At 38.0% G+C, this 20,280-nt stretch overlaps 1 protein-coding gene across 1 annotated transcript; it reads left to right on the top strand.

Moving 5' to 3' along the window:
• Positions 1-6,434: 6,434 nt before the first annotated feature.
• Positions 6,435-13,720, top strand: MANSC4 (MANSC domain containing 4). The gene is made up of 4 exons (XM_071748511.1): positions 6,435-6,837; positions 8,955-9,983; positions 11,618-11,752; positions 12,750-13,720. The coding sequence occupies exons 2-4, from the start codon at positions 9,755-9,757 to the stop codon at positions 13,433-13,435; spliced, it is 1,050 nt and encodes a 349-aa protein (XP_071604612.1). The 5' UTR covers positions 6,435-6,837; positions 8,955-9,754; the 3' UTR covers positions 13,436-13,720.
• Positions 13,721-20,280: the final 6,560 nt, after the last annotated feature.

Below are 20,280 nucleotides of genomic sequence, written 5' to 3'. Positions count from 1 at the left end.
GGGGAGGAGGCAGAAGCCTGACGCCTCGGAATTGTGGGACTGGGGCATTCACTTAACTAAAAAAACAACCAAAAAGGATCATTTTGCACAGCTAGTGCAGCAGTAGGATTTAGGAACAGCGAATACCATACGTAGTTACACTATGACCTTCCTGATCCTTCCTGCACAAGACCCTCTGTGCCCCAGCTCTTGGTTGGCATGTGCAGATACTATCTGACCCGCTCTGCTACTCTGTCTTTTCTGTTTAAACCGAATTCCTTGAATAGGACATACATGTTCCTCAGGAGAGGAACATACCAGGACCCTGAGTTTATTTGACACAAACACAGAAAAACGAATTAATAACTGAGCATCCTGGGCATGGATAAAGGAACTGGTTTGCTGTTTGCCTTATTACATCCTTGAAATATAAGGACAGCCCTTTAAACAAACAAACAAAAAGACCCACCCCAAACAACCAAACAGCTGCTGAACCAGATGGGGAGGTCTGACATCCTCTGTATTCTTATTTTGGGATGATTAATATAAAGACTATAAAATGTATGTATATATATTTATTTTTTTTTAAAAATATCTCTTTCACTCTGTGTATTGCAGACCGGAGAAAATCTCTCTTAAGAAGTAATATGACTCATCTCCAGTTACTGCAGACTGCTTAGTTTTCAGACAACTCCCTATTTCCACTACTCAAGAGATCATTTGTCCCAACTATTAAGATGTTTCTTTTCTTTTTCTTCTCTTTTTTCTTTTCTTTCTCTTCTTTTCTTCTTTTTTTTTTTTTTTTTTTTTTTTTTAGCATTTTTTCTGTGAAATAATCGACTCTCTTCATCCACCCCATCTTTTTGATCTATCCCACTATACCCCATAGAGATGACATGAATGTCAATTTCTGTTCTTTACTTCTGACTTTTATAATAACATTTGTTGAGATGGGGTAGATTTATATGCACTCTTGTTATCCAACTCATTTCAAACCATTTTCATCATCATGCTTTTTGAAGGACCTGTTTAATGTCTTGAAATCCTTTTACACAGGACTTCAAGCAGCTCTGAAGATCTCTCTTCAGAAACCTCATTTCCTAGTCACTATCACCTCTTGTTTTTGCTTTCCTCCTAAGAAGTTTTACTGTTTGTGTTCCTCTTTCATTCTCCCTTAATATTTCACTAATTTTCAAGTTCCAGTTTTCTGTCTTCTTGATGAAGCACTGCATCATTTGGCTTTCCAAATGTCATACACCTAGCTGAGGCTTGAGTCTGAGCAGCAGCTGTTGGATTTTTTTCCTGCCTCAAGTTCAGCCTTAAAAAGATCTTGAGAAAAGATCTTAAAAAGCATGAGTCCAACTCATATTTCCTTCTTGTACTTTTATTGCCATAGGCAGACATTTCAATAGTAATCATTCACACTTCAGACATAAACAGAGAGTTCATGTTTGTTGTGGCCATTGAGCTCCCCTGTTGGAATAGAATGTGATTGCCAACACGATGCTCTGCCATCTTCAGACAACTGTTTTGGAGTCTCATCTGTCTGATATACTGGTAAGTTAGCATCTACTTGGTGAGTGATTTTTTCCACATAGTCAGTTATGGTAAATTCTGTTCTCTCTAAGTGCTGACACCACAACCTGCATATATGGAGTGTTTCTTCTGTTGTTTATGTGTATGTGCCTGCACATGACACTGCCAAGGATTTCAAGTCCATCTTCCTCGCAGTCCTTGAAGTTTTTAATAGACTGGATCAGTTCTGTCATGTAATAATAAGTATTTTCTTCCTGCCAGAAAACTGTAGAAAGCACAAACTTCTGCAGCTCTCATCAGGAGCTGTCACATGCACAAGAGGTCAGCAGTACTCTTTGTTGAATGGCCACTTTTGCAAAAAGCCTGAATCTGTTTCCTTAAACAGTCATTTTTATTAGGCTGATTGTCAGCTACATGAGCTTTATCCAGACTTTGTTCTGGGCAATTGTGTTAAGTCAGAGCATGCTGGCAGGGGCAGTTCCCTTGTTTTTTTACTACACTAATCAGTGTAGTAAAAAATACAGTCAGCCTGTATGCTGTGATTAGGTAGTACTTATGCTGCAACTGCACCAAGAGAAGGACGACCTTTTTGTTCCATACTTGTACAGATAATTCAATCTGTCTCCCAGTCTGCAGCTACACTGTTGTATACACATCATTATTATACTGGAATCAAAGGACAAGCCTTTGTATTTCATCAGCAATCATCCCTGTTGATCTTGATAATAGGAAATTGATTTTCCAAAGTTAAAAATGGAACTGTTCTACAGCTACAAAGTCAAAATCCGTAGTTATAAAGAACTCGCACAAGCTTTGAAACAAATGTGAAAGACCACCTGTCACTCTTTAAGAACACACTGAAGCATGAAACAACATGAAAACTAGTTTACATTGTGGTAGATAATAAATGAGTGTGTGACAAAAGAACATACCCTGTAGAACAAGGCTTTTTTTACACAGAGAGTAAGACAAGGGTAACTATTGCTAGTTATACAATAGCAATACCCAGCTTTTAGTGTTTGGCTTGTAGAGCAAAATCTTCAAGCCTGGTTTAGATATTTCTGCTCTCTCTCTCTGTGGTGTTTGGGAGACAAATTTATCTCAAGGAAAAGGATTCTTAGTGCCAGCAAATGGAGTGGGAAGGCACCAGAGGGTGTCAATAAGGGCTCTCTAGAGTTGAGATGGCTATTTCTGCTTGGGAATCAGCCTGTACACTTTTTCCTGTGCCTGGTGCCTGAACTATTTTCTTGCAGTTCATGCCTGAATTATTTCCAAGGCTGAAGAGAGATCACTCTTTTCTTTCAGAGAAACTTGGAAATGGAAGAAGCTCTTTTACACAGAAGCTACATTGTAATAGACCATTCAACCATGATAGGGAAAACCTAGGCTTCTGACCCTTTCTCTGCTAGGGCATACATTTGGGTAGCCTTCTGACTTTTCCAGCATAGCAAAAGCAAAGGATCACAGAGGGTCAGAAGGAGCTACTGCTATGATGACTGGAAAAACAAAGCCAGAGATAAGCAGACAGAAGTAGCTCTCTTTCTGTTTTACATGGAGCTCAGCTCGGGCTTCCTGACTGGCAAGGGATGTGGGGCTGGTGCAGTCCTGCTCTATGTGCTAAAGCTGAAGCCTGCTTAAACTTAAGATTCACTTCCAGTATTTAACATGGCTTAGATTTACTTAGTAAGACCATGGCCACTTGTTTTTCCTCCGTGAACCGCTCGGTGGCTTTGTGTGGTGAGCTGGGTGGATCTCCAATCTGGAAAGGTCACAAGACACAGCCAGGGGGGATAACAGAGGTACCAGTGACTGGGAATCCAAATGACAAATGGTTTTCTTGGCAGGAAACCTGGTTAACATATACATGAAATATAGCCTGAATTTCTTTGTGGGTCTAATCCAAGGTCACACGAAAAATCTGCAGCAGAGAACCAAACCCTTAAGCACCAGTACAGTGCCTAAAGGAAGGCTGCAGTGGTTTTATGTGTATTTTAGGCAAACTTTCTCTTGATTTTACACAGAAACACTGGATAATACATGAGAACCAGAAAGTAACACCAACCTGATTGCTCTAAGGAAAGGACCACATAGTGGGCAACAAACAAAGGAAAAACTGAATTCTTTTCAGCCTTATTAGTCCAAAATGTAAATTGGAACAGTGTCAGGGGATATTTGAAATATACATGCTATCTAATATAAAATATAATATACTACATTATTCCTTCTGAGATGCCAGGGAACTGTACTGTACTGCCAGGGAACTGTGTATTGAGTAACAGGGGAATTACTCAAGAGCAGGATTAGTCTTTTGGAAATGATTCACCAACTGCTGCCATTGTTTAGTATTTTCCTTGTCACAGGATACAAAGTAAGCATCCGTGGAACATAGGAAATATCCTGCAGTATTTCAGCATTAAAAATATCAGTGTTCTAATGGATCTTGGCATTTCTAAGGGGAACTGACTGGACCATAACTGAAATCTCTATCATTTGTGAAGGATGAGCTGCTAAATAAAGGTAATTTCTTTTTTTTTCAGATTTGCCAAACAAAGCACTTCTTACCCAATGCCATTAGCAATACTATTAAAAAAGCCCAAAAAAACCAAAAAAAAACCACTCCTGTTTCTAATAGCACTTGTTTAGAATTTATTCCCTATTATTTTCTGTTTATTTTTTCTGCTTTTGGTGTACTATTTAATATAATACCTTGCAACACAATCCCTCGTGTGTTGTGACTCTACTTAAAAAATACTGGGAGTAGTATTTTTTTGGAATACAGATTATTATCAAATATTTAAATGTAATGAGTGTTTAATACTAAAGCATGTGCTTCTGAGCTCTGGGCAGCAAAAAAGCTGTTTTGGTAGTGTGTGTGTGCTATGGGCATTCTGTGTAGATCATGAGAAGAGTTAAGGCACCAGGCAGCAGAATGGAGGCAGGAGAGTGTAAATCGTTCAAATGGGATTCAATCTGTTCCCTTTTTAATGCCAAAGACCCAGTAAGGAATTTCCTTGAAATTCTCTCAGGTGAAACAAGTGTTCCCTGACAAAACCTGAATGGGGTCAGGCTGCTGGAGTGCTCTGCCTGCTGCTCTACCTCATGTTAAGAATTTTTGTTCTGCACAAATGCATCGTGCATCCCCAGCCAGAATTTTCATGTATAGCTCTGCCTTTACTAGCTAAGAGTAAACTGGGTGCTTTTAAAGCAGCATATATTTTTATATCCTGCTGCAGAGAGGCAGAGCTGAATTTCAGGCCATAATAACTAGGTAAGATGAATAACAACCCACATAGAAGACTTTCACTAGGTATCCAGCTGTATAAAATTCATCACAATCTTGAAACTCCATCCCTTTCCATAGTTTCAAGTTCTGTCATAAATCAACATTCATTGGAGTGTTTGCTAAACATTGTGCCTTTTGTCATAAACCTTGGCTCAAGTTTATATTTATGCCAGTAGATTTATATTTGTATAAATCTAATCTGGCTAAGACTTCTGTTGCTCTTTGTTTTAACACACAGATTCCAGCCTTCATGCAGAGGTTTTACCAGAATTAGTTTGAAGCCAAGCTCCAAGAGAATCTCAAGGCCTGGCAGCTCCTTTGAAACAGGGTTTAAAAAATGGTTTCCACAAAGTCCCAGGAACAGAAACTGTAATATTTCACCTCTTTTTACCATGTTGTTGGGATGGAACTGAAACCAGAATCTTGGACCCAACATTCCCAAACCTCGGAGAAGGTCATATTCACTAAAAACTTGATATATTGCTCCAAACCAAAATCTTACCACTAATAGCTGTTTTTGACAAAACTGTTCTTTCAAAAAATGCTGTTTTGTTGGACTTCAACCATTTTGCAAGAATGTTTTGATTTCAAGGAAATCTTAAAGGGCGAAGAAAGCGAGTGTACTATTTCAATAATGTCAGAAAGCCTTGCTTTGATATTTTTTCAAAGTACTTAAATTTCATTATATTATGATTCATTACATTGGTGTTCTATAACTTTTACACTCTAGTAGAGTTACAGTGACATATTCTGCCTTTATCAAAATACTTAATTAGGTAAAATTTTTACCTTGGCACTGCTGAAATGAAGACAAAACACATGTACATATTTAGGGAAATACAAGTTGAAGACAATTTCAGCACATGTCTGCAATTGAGTTTACTCACACAGAGCACAGCACAGGCCCAGAGCTCCACTGACTTAGCAGTGATGTTTAGAGCTGGCGTCCCCTGGGATTATGCTGCACATTTGATTAAAGCACCTTATTGATGTTCAAAGGAGGATGTAAGCAGGTTCATAACTCACATGAGAAAACTGCAGGCTTTGGTCTCACTTCCAGGAATGTTGATTTGCCACATCTGGGCCTCAGGGAATCTCTCTCCCTCCTCTTACAATCTGCTTGGGAAAGGGAAGATGTGGACAGGAGGCCCAGATGTACCTTCATGTCACAACTGATGTGAAGGATGTGTCCCTCTCTGACCATAATGGCTTAACCACCACTGACAGAGGAAAGGACAATTATCAAAGACAGGCACTGGCTTTGCCTGGGACGTAGCAACTACCAACATTGTCTCCCATAGTTGTTCAAACACCATAAATACCTAAGCTTCAGCTTGACTCAGGACGCTGTCCTCCCCCACTAGGGCTGAGAAGGGACTTCAAGACATCCATCAGAGAAGCACAGGACAGCAACAGTGTGGACAACAGATGACCCACAAAGAAAGCAAACATGCAGTGTAGTTTTAGCAAGCTGCTCTGAATACAGAATCAAAGCATTGGCATTTTTGGCCCAGAATGCTTTCCTGTACCATATAGATCCTCCTTCTTTACATATTTTGAGTCCTAGAGCCATATATTTGGTATAATCTAAATATAGTTCCAAATATCAATAAATATCAGTTACTTTATGTGGAAAAAGCGTCTGCCTTTATTTCTATTTGGCAAAAAAAGAGTTAATGCATGATGATGAATCCTTTGTGCTAGGAAGCTCTTGGATTGTGCCATTGTCAGGGCCAGCCCAGGTGGAAAACTTCAGGTACTGTTTCTGTTTATAACAAGAATCATTTAAAAAATCATTCTCTTCCTTTGTGGCAGGTACTTTTATATCTTTCTTACTGAAAGGTCTGTAAAGACATCCATGTTCTCACAGAAAACAGGCCTTTTTGTTTTCCAGGAAGAAATTCAAGAAGATTGATGAAAAGGGCTACTAAATAACATGAAGTGCTGGTTTGATACCGGCCAGAGACTCCTTACCAACAGTAAAAGCCTCTTGATCCCTCCTTGCAGAGCACATGGAACAGTCGGGCACTGGTTTGCAGGTAAGACTTGGGTATTTCCTTCTTGCAAAATGTTTGTGATTTAAAACTTCAGCGTTAAATTATATGTATGCATTTACAATAGAAAAATCAAAGTGAAATTATGGGGAAGCTGGCAGAAGAATTTTAAGAGAGAGAAGTTTCTTCGTTTTAAAGGAAACTGCCTAAAGCAGTCGCTTATGTATATATTTCATTCTTGCTACATTTCATTAAATAAAGTTTCCCTGCAGCCATTCCTGCTTTTGCAATTTATTCAGAAACAGAGAAGGGAGAAAGAATGACAAGTAAGGAAAAGGACAAAAAGGCTGCTTGGTTGAAATACACAGAAGAACAGAATAAAAACATTAAAGTGCCGAGTCCATGAATAGCAACCTGTCTATTACCAAACAGTGGCAAACAAAAAAAAAAAGAGATGTAAAATATAGATCTGTACAAGAGGTCTGTACAAAACAGGACTGATTACCTAAGCCCAATTTTGCAAATACAAAATTAAACATCCACAGTGAATACTCACACTTACTGTGTTCAGTGACTGCTTCAATGGAATGAAAAGGGTTCTAAAGAATTTGTTATTTTATTCAAAACAGAATATAACTTATTGAAGAGTCTGAAATATGCTCTAGATGCTTAAGTGTATTAAAATCCAGTGTCTGAATGTCTGGACTGAGCCCCACTGAAATTGAAAAATCATTTGGTATTTCATGTCCATCTAACTGAAGTAGGTCACAGGGCTAGTCCTTTATTTAACATTTTTTTTCTCTTTAAGGGAAGAAGTAAACTTTTGTTGTTCACACACACTTTGCAAGGCATCCAACATATAAAAACAGAGGAGCTGAGACAGTGTAGCCTTTATGTAACTACAAATATATATACTATTAAAGCTATCATAATTTTTTGTTCATACAATCAATCCTATTTAAGTGGACTGAAGACATATTCTGCTTTATCCATTGGAAACACTTGTTTTGTATCAGAGTTTCTTGTAAGATTTCAAGTAATCTTGTTCCATGCTTACCCAAGTTATTCATAAACTTAGAGGTTTGTCTTCTTGGAGATACAGGGAAAGAAGGAGTGAGAAAAAGAAGTCTGGACTCAGAATTTTTTGCATGCAAGTCTTACAGAACAAAATAGGTCCCAGACTCATCCTAAATACTAAATGTAATGCCAAACTACCATCATACCTTTAGAAATTCCAGTGTCCCCCATGGAATATAAGGAAAGCTGAAGCAAAATTTTTACAAAAGGACACCATCAATAGTGCTCATGAGAATTGGAGATAAATGCCTAAAAACATCCCCCTGCTGTCAACTCAGTGCAAACTATCAGGTGTATTGAAACATATTTAAGGTTTTACATAGTGACTTTCATGCAGAGATGAACATAAAAATAAAGCACATGGAAACTAAATAAAATAACACAAGTACCAAGAGATAATTTTCAGGACAGAGACTTAAAGAATTTCCCATTTACATGCTTTCTGACAATTTCATTCATGTATTCCCCCCAGCAGACATACAATGTCTATGAAAACAGACATTTTTTGGAATCTTTTCCATTAGAGTCAGTAGTTCCACTGAAAAAATACATGCCTTGGTCTTGGCATTGAATCAACAGGAGTTAACCTGCTCAGACCTCTATTACCCTCTAAGGAGCTCAGTAAGGAACAAATACATGTCAGCTGATTTCCAAACTGGGAGCCTTGTTTTGCAAAACAAACCATCTATGCTGACTAAAGAAAATAAGTTTGAGGCTTCCCTCCCCACCATGTCACTCATCTGTGCTTTATGTAGGGCGGTGGAAATTCTCTTATTCTAATCTTGAAGGAAAAAATGCAGTCTAAAATACATTTTTATATATCGGATAGACATTTTTTATTGCAGGCAACCATATTTCTTTCTTATCCTCTCAACCTCACTGTATAGTCCATTGAGTTTAAATGAGCTCATGTATGGCAATATTTTAAAGTCTTTCAGTATGAAAGGCATATAGAAGTGGGAATCAGGGATTAGACTGGGGATTTTTAAGAAACAAAACACTTGGGAGTTTCTGGTTTCAGACCAGGTCCTTGAAAAATTTCCTCCCTGTATGCCAACTGTGTTTTCTTTCTTGCATTTTCCCAGGTCTTTTTCAGGTTTAAATATAAGCAGAAGAACTCGTGCAGACTGCTCAATATTTGTAAATTTACGGAAGATTAGGTGCAGGACTGGGGTTGAGTGCAGATCACAGCCTTCTCCCATCATATTCATCTATTCCTAGATCTTTACAAACAACATTATATTATTCCTGCAAGCAAAACAGAATATGGAAAAGGAACAACTTTCCACCTCTGGCTGGCAGACGCAATTAGGTAGTTTAGTTTGTTAGTCAAGAAGGAAGCTATATTTGTAGCTTAAGTGTTAACAACTAAGTTGAGCTGTTTCTTCTTTGTTGAATGTTCTGTGGGACTGAACAAAGTGGCAGATCTACCTGCTCTCAAGTGACTGTACTGCATACTTTCAGAGCTGAGGTGAAACAGTATGCTGAGCTTACCATTATTTACCATGTTAAGGCTGTCTGCTTAGCTTGGCCTTAAGAAGGACAGAAAACACAAACTGGGGACCACAGAAACAAGCTCTCTAAGTGGCTGAAAGCAACCTGTGCCTGTTGTCCCTCACAAAATGTCTCAAAATAAATAAGTTGTAGAATAACAGTAATAACCATTATAACCATATGTAGCTCATAAAATGGCTGTGTCCTTCCAGCAGCTGCCCAAACAACATCATGGGAATTTTTTTGAAAACAACAACTCCTGGCCCATGGCTGTGGCAGAACTGGCAGAATCCTTATGATCCTCAAGAGAGTGTGTCTTAAAACACTGGTCCAAACTTCAGTGCATCTTCTGAGGAGAAAGTGCACGGATTAAACCCATTACGTTGGAGAGATGGTCCTGCTGGTGGCCATTGCAGATGTGCTGTTGGTCCTGGGTCTGGCTATGGAGTCAGGATCTCTCTGCTCACCCACCACTTTTTACAAAAACTGCTGGATCCGACGCTTCCCAGGTCTCCTGATCGACCTGCAGGAATCACAGAAGAGGGGAGCCCAGGTGCTGAAGATTTATGCAGAAGTCTCACCCCAACAGTGCAGCAGAACCTGCTGCCTTCTGAGGAATGGTGAGTGTTTATTATGGAGATTGGGGCACACATTAAAATTTTCATCATGATGTATGAGGAAAAACATTTGGGGTAATTTTTATGGAAGTAATTGTTTATTTGAAGAAAAAATTCTGGAAAAAAAAAAAATGGATATTAAGGTAGGAAAGCAGAGGCACATTTCAGCCCATCTTTGAAAGGAACTTGATTATCTGTTTTGTTTTTTCCATGCCATCTATGGAAACACATGAAAATCTTAGGGTCTGCTTTGAAACAGAAATATTTATAAAGCTTGGTAGCTTCCTAGCAGTTTATGTAAATTAATGCTTTTTCATAAGGGAGTTACATGAAAATACTTGAACTGAAATGCATTTACAATATTGAAAAATAAACCACAAAAACCAAATAAAACGCACAATTATTTTAGAATTGTTTTCCTGAAGCAAGCCTTCAGTTTCATTATTTCACATGTTCTAGGAAGTTACATTAACAAACACAGATCTTCTCTTAAAAGCTCACTTCCAGCACAAATTGCCCAATTTAGAGTTAGAAGGTTTGCTACAGTTCTTTGAAGCTTGCAAAGCTTGAGAGTCATAATAAACATCAGAAAAGTTCTCCTTATCTGCTTTAAAAATTTACAATTTTTTCTGCTACTAAATGTTTCCCCTCCCCTGCCAATACTTTTTTTCATTGCAGGTAACCAGTTAGGTTATTATTTCTGTTACAAAGGCTACATTCCAAGCATGTAAACTAAATAGACCCCTCAATATTTCATACAACTGAAACAAAGCATTAATCCTGCTCCAAGCATATTGATATTTAAAAAAATTGACTTTAACGTGATATTTTGACTAGAGATTTTGATGGCCTATGAGATCCCAAAAGAAGACTCTATCCTGCTTTTTATAGTTTGACTCGAACTTCAAGTATATTTTCAATCTAAATTGATTGAATATATTCTCAATCTGGGACTTAAACCACTAGGATTTGGGCATCTATATACTTTTGAAAATTGGGTTTCAGTAACAAGTTGTTTAGGAATTTTTCCATTATTACTTTTGCTCTGATTTCTAATGTGGGAACATAAAACTGAACCTCCAAACCTCTGAAGAATTATCTAAATTACTTTATTCACCAAATACAATAGCCCAAAGGAAAATAAGGAAAACGCTTGGGAACTGGCAGCACAGCAGGATGTCATTTACTTATTGTAGTTTTTTTAATAGTCTGGGTGAAATGAATAGTTGCAGACAAGTTTAAAGTAGACAGGTATATTACACAAGAACAAACATCTAAAAGTTGTCTTCCTTGATACCTGTACTTTTAGTAATGGTCCAGTCCTACAGCCGAGATGTGAAGGAAGGCAGTTGGTAGGAGGACTACAAACTAAAGCATATGATTTTATTTTATCAGAGGAACACTTAGATTTCAGATGGCTTCTTAAAGCCTCCTTCTTCTTAAAATAAGAATAAAACTATAAGTGGTTCTACTTTACTGACTAGCTGCTTAATTAGTTTGCCTGATGAGAGAACTACAGATTTAAAGTAGTATGAAGCTGCCCAGGATTAATGATCTGATGTTAAATAATGTGGTAACATGCAAAATGCAATGTTTATTGTGCGGATTAGGTCAACTTTATTCTTTTTGTATTATAGTTTCCTGCAATCTAGCAGTGTTCTACCATGTACCTCTTTCTGAGAAAATGAATTGTCTGCACATGTCCTGCCCAGCATTGGAAAGTTGCATACTAAAGGCTAGACTGGGTGCCATTTTGTTCAACATCACAGCAGGTAATGAAGCATTTTGTTTATAAAGGCTGAAAACATAGCAACTATAGAAAACATTAAAACTATACTAGATCACTTGTGCTAAAAGACCTGAAGTATCAAGCAATGCCAAAAAAACCCACAAGATTTTTTTCCTTTTTAATTACTGTACTTCTGAGAATACTTCCTTCCTTTCTTCCATTCAGTATTTGAGAAAGGGCCTGGAAGATACCCACTTCTTTCAAGACTCCTGGTTTCAGTACCTAATCAATACTGTGCTTGGGGAAATTACCAGATCTGAGAAACCAGGAGGCAAGTCTGAGGAGTGCCCCATGTCCCCAGATCCAACCAGTAGCGAGGCTGAAAATGTATTCCCATCAGGCACATGCACAAAGAGCACAAGTACATACCACAAGTGTACACAATATATACTTGCACAGGTGCACAGATGCACAACCAGCCACACAGGTGACACAAACACATAAAGGAGACACACAAAACCAGGCAGCACCAAGAGCCTCCTCCTGCTGTCTCTGGTTATCTGCTAGTGAAAATATATCTGTATATGTGTATACAGATACATACAGTGCAGATCCTTCCAGCAGCAGGGCTCACTCAGTCACCCCAGTAGCTGCCCTCAGGCCCCCAGTCTCCCCGGTTGCTGGCACCCAGACCGTGCAGCCCCAGAGGGTGCAGCACCCCTCCAGTTGATGGTGTAGACTGTAACATACACGTATTGCTTGTCAGGGCTCCCCTACACCCCAGTGGCCTAGACTGCTTCCTTTTCTCACTTTGGTTCCTTCCTCAAATATCTCTTGTAGTAAATCCTGTGCAATCACAATATCCACTTCCCTTGCAAGCCCAGAAGTCCTCCCTTAATCCTAAACTCCCCCCCCCCAGTCCAAAATGTGCTGATGGGTATTATTTAGGCTCCTTGACCTGCCCTGTCTCCACTTGCTGCTTTTGTGGGTGTGCAGATGAGCTTTTAGCACATAAACTAACATTGTTTATGATTTAATAGGGATTGATCCAGATCTTCTTATTTTTGAAAAACTGACATACAGAGAGGCAGATACTCACTCTTCACTGAACAAATATGAGAAGCAAAACAGCACAAAGGCCACTGAGTGGGAAAGATGCCAGCATCGTAACACGACATCAAGTTCTTTTCTCCTCCAAGCTCCATCTTCTACCCCTAACCACGGCTTAACAGCAAACTCTTACACCTCCAGGACAAGCCTGAGAGTCCAAAACCATGAAGTTACTACTTATTCCAGGGCAGGAACTTTTCCACTGGATAATCATTTTGCTAAGAGGACAAGCACAACTTCAGTAAGCACTTGGTCAATCACCAGCTCAGACAAGAGGACTGTACACTCATCACTGATATCCAGGTCTGCTGAGATGTTATCCAACATGCCCACTCCTCCTCATCTGAACAGCAGTAAGCAACATCTAAATGAAACCAAAGGCTACAGTGGTAGGAATTATACTTCAGATAATGAGGTACCTGCGTGGGGAGCTGTAGCTTTGGGCGTCTGGTTGATTCCTGTTGTTCTTTGCTCTTCTCTCATCTTCCTTTGCTGTTGTACTGTTGCTTTCACAGCAGGGTGTTGCAAAAACAGGAGAGGTCAGTATAAACCCATAAGGAGAAGAACAGTGTCGAGACAATTCATAAAATATACTCATGTCAGAGCTAATTTGTAAAATGCTGTCACCAACCTTATGATGGAAGTGGGTGATATATACCAGCTTATTTCTTTTACAAAACCAAAACCAATTTTTTCACTGATGATTTCACTTTCAGTTGCAATTTAATTCTCAACAGATGAGCCACAATTCCTCTGCCTCTTTAGGTAAGAAGTAAACACTCATAGCCCCCACTGCATGCACAGAACTGTTCAAGAAGTGAACATTGTTGTTCATGATCCAGATTAATGCCTAACAAACAGTATACACCTTCCCTATTTTAAGAAAGCAGGCTCACTGCAGCTGTATTTGATTGACTGATTTGTATTTGATTTGTAACTAAAGAGAGAAAATTAAGTGCTATCAGTAAAACTGACTGAAGCTTTATAGTATCATAAAATCATTTCTCTCTAATCATCCTTTATTTGCCTGAGATCTAGTTGTTTCTATAAAAAACTGACAATTTTTTCTCCAAGTTCTAGATTGACTTTTTCCCCATTTATCCCCAACATTGAGAAAAAAAATTTAGTCAGCACTCTTACTTTAAAGAAAAGCACCAAAACAATCTAAGACCCCAAAAATACAGACTTCCATTAACTCATACCCAAACATCTGATTATTCCATCTTTATGCTTTCCTTTCCCCAATTTATCAGTTCTTCCTCACTCTTCTGATAACAGTTACTTCAAATGTTTCTCAAGCCCTCTCAGAAGCACCTTAAGACAGCTGCTTTTATAAAGTTACATGCTCTGCAATGCACAAGGTGTAGAGAACACAAGTCTTACAAGGAATGGCTGAGGGAATTGGGATTGTTTAGCCCAGAGAAAAGAAGGATGAGGGGAGGCCCTACTGCTCTCTACAGCTAGCTGGAAGGATGTTGTAGTGAGGCAGGTGTTGGCTTCTTCTCCCAGTAACTAGTGATAGGATGAGAAGAAATAGCCTCAAGTTGCACCAGAGGAGGTTTAGATTGGGTATTAGGAATAATGTGTTTACTGAAAAAGTAGTCAAGCATGGGAACAGGCTGCACAGCAAAGTGTTGGAGTCACCAACCCTGAAGGTGCTGAAAAACCCTGTGGATGTGGCACTTCAGGACGTGCTTTAGTAGGGATGCTGGTGTTGGGCTGACAGATGGACTTAAGGATCTCAAGCTTTTTCCAGTCTTAATGATTCTATGGTTGACAAATCCATTCTGTTATTGGCTAAGGAAAAAAACCATGCAGATAACACTTACTCATGCCTTGCAATTAGTATTACTCTGTGTTGTTCATCTTGACTTGCTTTTTCCTGCCTACTTATAATTTATATCATTAGATTTTTAAAATAGGGAGATTTAATGTATGCTGTACAGAAATAAACACGTTTGATAACTCTGTAAGTTACCTTTGTAATAAAATGCCCTTTTTTTTGTTTCTTCATCCTTTATATTCTATTTATAAAAATGCTTCTCCTGAATGTAAATCAAGTGAATAGATCAATAAGGTAGCAAGATATTTCCTCACCTTACCTTACTCAGGAAGTTTGTTTAGAAAAGCAAATATTTTCAACAGCAACCAGGATTGTTCTTCCTCTTTTAAACTTACTGATGTCACAGAGTTTCTCACATTCTTCACTTGCTGTGTGAGGCTTCTATTTTCCAAACCAGTAAATGTTATCAATGGAAACAAAATAGAACTGTCACGTCTATGTGGATGAAAGTTTGTTTAAAACTAGTAAGATGCATGCAAACTTCAAAGACAACCACGATGAGGTTGTAAGACTACATGAATACCTAATGACAGTAGAGCAGGTTGGTTGCAGAGGAAAAGACCCCCCTGAAAATTATATTTTAGGCCACACTGGCCAGCACAATAGTTTAGCCTATCTGTATTAGTTTAAATTATTTTTTAAAAAAAGAAAAAGCAACTTATTTATAGTATTTGACTGACCTTGTATGCTTAATTTTATGTAATAGAAGAGAGACTGACAGAGGAAAAGAACAACATTTTAAAGGAGTTCTTTTGTGTTTTTTTTAATCAGTTGAAATAGCACAAAAACAATTTCTTCTATTTAGCTATAAAAAGTAGAATTAAGTACAATTTATTTTAATGGCAGTTCTATGCTTATGTTTTGATCTCTACCATTATCTTCAATTGCAGAGGCAAACACATTTTATGTTATAGTCAGCTGCTTCTTACTTTGTATTTGTTTGGGTTTTTCTTTGAATAAAATTTTATATTTTATTTTCCAGGTTTTAAAGACAAGAGAGCCCACACCACCTCTCTCTCTGCTTCACTTAGTAAGATTTTCAGAACTGTTGAACAGTTTGAGGTGGTAATACTGTAACATGGTAGCCTTTAGTCATTCATTTATCATACTGAGAAGAATGCATTTCTTATTTAAGTCTTTATTTAATCATGCATATAAGATAAGATGCTCAAATTTATAATATTTGATTCAGAAATATAATTCAGAATCTAGTGCTGAACTTGAAGCCATATAAGCAAGACTGGTGTATGTCTAAGGCAATAGTTTTTGCACCATCAATATGGGTAACATTCCAGACAAGAAATGAGAGTAAACATGAACATGTTCATTGTTCAGTTATCTGACCTGCAGCAAGTCACAATCATCCCTGGTGTTCATGGTATCTTCATCTCCAAATTAGTGACTCCATAGTGCTCTTAATAGCACCTTGATGCTCCTTTGATACCTACCTTCAATATTATGTTCTGTACACTCATATAATGGAACTAGGACCTCCATACTCAGCAGAAAAATAGACAGAAATTAAAATTTTTATCTGTCCCACTCACAAATAATTCTGGGGTAGGATGGAATAACTAAAATATACAATATCATATTCTGGAGAGTCTTCTTGGTTTATTGGCATAGAAAGAAATAGGCAGCAAAAGGTTTATATAAAAGCATAGTAGTGTAGGACTGCTTTACTGAAGACTAGGAGGTCATAAAAAAATAAATACATATATGTTAAGTATGAGGGAAAACAAGGAAGAGATAGAAAGATCTCTTTTGATAGAAAGATCTCTGGTTTGTCCAGACAGTAACTGTCCCTTTATCCCTTACTTGAGTTTGTAGCAATGCTATGTATGAAAAGAGGGCAAAAAAATTTTATACTCCAGTCAGGAGTATAAATTAGTTCCCTGAAGACTATGAGGTTATCTGTAGGGGTTTAAAAACTCATCACACACAGCCAGTTACATGCAGGTCTTAGGGCCTGGTGAAGTTACAAGTAGTTGTAACATCTGGTCTCTTTGCCAAAGACTGAGTAATGTCTCTGCACATCTCCTTGTCTAATCTGAGCACAAGATGACATTAAGTGTGCAGGAGCCCTCTTTAAAGGGCAGAAGTATAACAGAACATAGACAAACAACCTCAAGAAATTATTTAGCATCACTTTGAACACTTCATAACTCTTAGCACTCTGTGTACTAAAAACATCATATGCCAGAGACTACAGTTGTTTCTAGGTGCATAAAATTAGCCCCAGAATACTGACAAAGCAAGTTCTTTCCCAGTCTGACCAAGCACTAGATCTCAACCTTTCTTTGGAATGTTTGTAGGAGAGACAAAAGAAAGGTTCATCTCCTTGACAGCACCAGAGAAACTCTGTATGACAACTATTCCATATGGGCAAGAACTTAATTTGTGAGAGGCTTTTTTTCCATTGGAGACAGCGTATTTTTCCTTGCTGTAAGGAACTGACTTTTCCAGCTTGTGGGGGCAAATGTTTGGATTTGAAATGAGACATCTGCTTCTTGGAAGTTAGAACAGTGACCGCAGAGAAGTGGATATAGAAGCCTTCCTGCTGAAGTTTCAATTTGTGATGGACAGGGTTGCCTCAGGTCAGGGCTGTCATGAAGTAGTTCCATGGTCCTCTTAGCCAGTAAATACCAGTAAAAGAATTACCTATGGAGACAGCAAGTACCTCTAGGTATTTTGTGTGATTTTTGCTCCTTCTTCCTTTCAAATGTATGTGCCAAGGGGTCTAGTCTCCTTTATTTAAGTGTTCTCTACCTACTTTTCTGTTTAGAAGTAACATGAGAACTTCCACATAACAAGAATTTATATACACACAGGTATGTATAGAAGGATACATATCTTAGAGTTATGTATTTACATTATAGCAATGTACACATTAATAGGTGACCATTGCTGAGGACATACTTATTACTCGTGCTTAAGCAGTAAGTCTATTACTCCTTAATTCACAGTTTTTAAACTTCAGTTCACATTTCCAGTGAGTTAGTCTGCAAGAATATTATACAGGAAAATAAAGATGTGTACTTTAGTTCATAAAAACACAAGCTATACTAGACATAGCCAAGGCTGGGAAGACGCCCACTAGTGTTACAATTCCAGTGTTCTAAGTAGTCTGCTTAATCACAGAGAAACACAAATAGCTTAGGGGGGAGAAGCAGAAAACCAGAAACATCCAAGATGACCAAGAGCTCGAAGTACAATCCAGGCTATCTGTGATCCAGTCCACTGTATTTCACAAGTTCTGTCTTGTCATATAAAAACCATTAGTAAAAAACACCAGTGTAACTCTGACTTTTATACTGCCTTTGATTCTAGCAGCTTGATTTGGCCCTCAAAGGATTACAACAAAAAAAAATTTAATTTTGCTTGCATATTTCTTAGTAAGGAGAGTAACTGAAGATAAAACTGGAAACCAGCATTGGAAGTCAATCTTACAGATTTTGAATGCCAGGTGATCAAGTGTTCTATAGTCATAGGGCCATTATGCCAGATATTGGTGGAAAAATAGCATCTTTGATGATTTCTGATTTTAAGTGCTGGATGTGGTTAGGGAACAGAGCAAATTAGTCCCCACATTGTTCTTGGCCAGCAGGTAAAGTCTATTGTTGGGAGAGACATTTGAGTGTCCTGGCACTCAAGAGACAGCCACCTTTTATCCTACCTGTATTTCATGAAGACAGGCTTGAACACTTGGGAGGGAACTCTGGAAGCCTGTGCATTTTAGGTTTTCCATGAATAAACTGTGAAGCTAATGGAATGCTAATACAATCAAATATAAAAATCAATTTCTCTTGCTACACTGTTGCTTCTACCAGCCATTACTATTAACTCTTTTGTTACTTTAACTTTTCATTAGAGAGTTCTGCTTAGGTTTACTTGAAGGCAATGAAAAACAAAAACTGAATTGTTGCACAGAGGATTTTATCAGATGCTCATATGTACTGAGTATGTAAGGACATCTCTAAAGAGAAAAGTGAGCTTTTAGTGTTTTGGATTTCTTAAAATAGTTAAGGGTACTACTCATGACAGTGTGGTACAAGACATGTCACTACAAAACAGCAGTTAGTTACATGCTTGCTGGTGCATCAGTCCTTTGCAAGCACTGACAAAGCTAATTAAGGAAACAAATTTCTCTTGCATACATACTAGACCCAAATTACCCTTGGAATAAAGCCAGGCACAGCTCCACCAATCATACCATTCTCTGAGTCAAACTGCAGTTACTTCCTCAGAAATTTTGGTTTCATGGCTGCTCAAAGAATTTTTAGGAAACTACACAAACATACAATTTTAAACATGACCCTCACTATCTCTGAATAAAGGAGCAACTAGGTAACTTTCTGCATATTAAGCTTCATTGAAACTTCAAATTAATACAAACCTTGCCAAGCTGGGAAATGCAAAATTTGGATTACAGGACAAGCATTTTCAACCTTTGCTACAGCTCTGGCAAATTCTCGTAAGAGGTAAAAAGCTGCATTAAACAGTCCCTTGCTGTAAGAAAACAATCTACCCAAGAAGAATCCTTCCCAAACTGACAGTGTTTTGGAAATAGGAATAGGTACATTCTTTGGATGTATGTAAACACAAAATAAACAATGAGAAATCCTAGCAGTTAGTGAGTCAAGCCACATAGGATATCCTGCAGATATCAATTTCCTTCAGTTTTCAATGTCCTTATTTTTAGTTTCTTCTCAGTGAGCTGCTGGCAGGGCCACATGCAAAGCACTTTCATAGGTATTCATAATCCTTAAGTCTGATGAAGAAAAACTCCCTCTGATTCTCAAGAAAGTGAAGACATTCTCTCTAAACTGAAATCATAGTAAGCCAAGAAGGTACAGTAAAAGTAAGAATATTTATTTATGTCCCTTCAATATGGTATGTTCAAGGTAGCTTTTTTTCTTTCCTCAACCATGAAAACTAAATGAAAGTTGCCTGTGATTCCACTGTTTGAAATCAATTCCCTTCAGATGCAAATTACCAAATATCAAATTAACATACATTTAATTTTTTTCTCTGCTTCACAGCAGTAAACTGAATGCTACAAGCATTTTTTCAAGAGAACTCAGCAGGCCTTGGGATACAAGACACAGTCTGTTCCTGTTTAAGCTATACACTCGCCTCACCACTTACCAGCTCACACTTTCTGCAACTCTAAATTTTTTCTTTTCTCCTATACTTTGTTATCCTGCCAATAACTGCTAGTTCCACCTTCCCACTAGCATTCCATTTTCTCCCTTATTTTATTCCATCATTTTCAAAACAGGTATTTCTACCTGTTTATTTGTTAACCCTCATGACAACTGAGAACCTTACACTGCTCTGTATGCTTCAACACCTCTCAAAATGTGAAACTACTTAAGTAACACTGTATTTCTTTTACAGACAGGGAGAACAGATAGAGAAAATGCTGAGTGACATTTAAAAAACATTTAGAAAGTTTAGAGGTCTTAGCTTTGAGCCTCTTTATTAATAGAACTTGGAGCCTAAGTCATTTAATTGGTTTTGAAATGGTTGCTCTGTTACAGGGCAAAAGAAGTTGTGTGAGAAGTCAGAACATGATTAAGCAGAGGACTGAACCAGGATCTCTGAAACTAAAAAGT

Source organism: Heliangelus exortis, chromosome 1 (genome assembly GCF_036169615.1).
Source record: "Heliangelus exortis chromosome 1, bHelExo1.hap1, whole genome shotgun sequence".
Lineage (NCBI taxonomy): Eukaryota > Metazoa > Chordata > Aves > Apodiformes > Trochilidae > Heliangelus > Heliangelus exortis.
The sequence above is the reverse complement of the archived record's forward strand: the minus strand, read 5'-3'. Positions and strand labels throughout refer to the sequence as shown.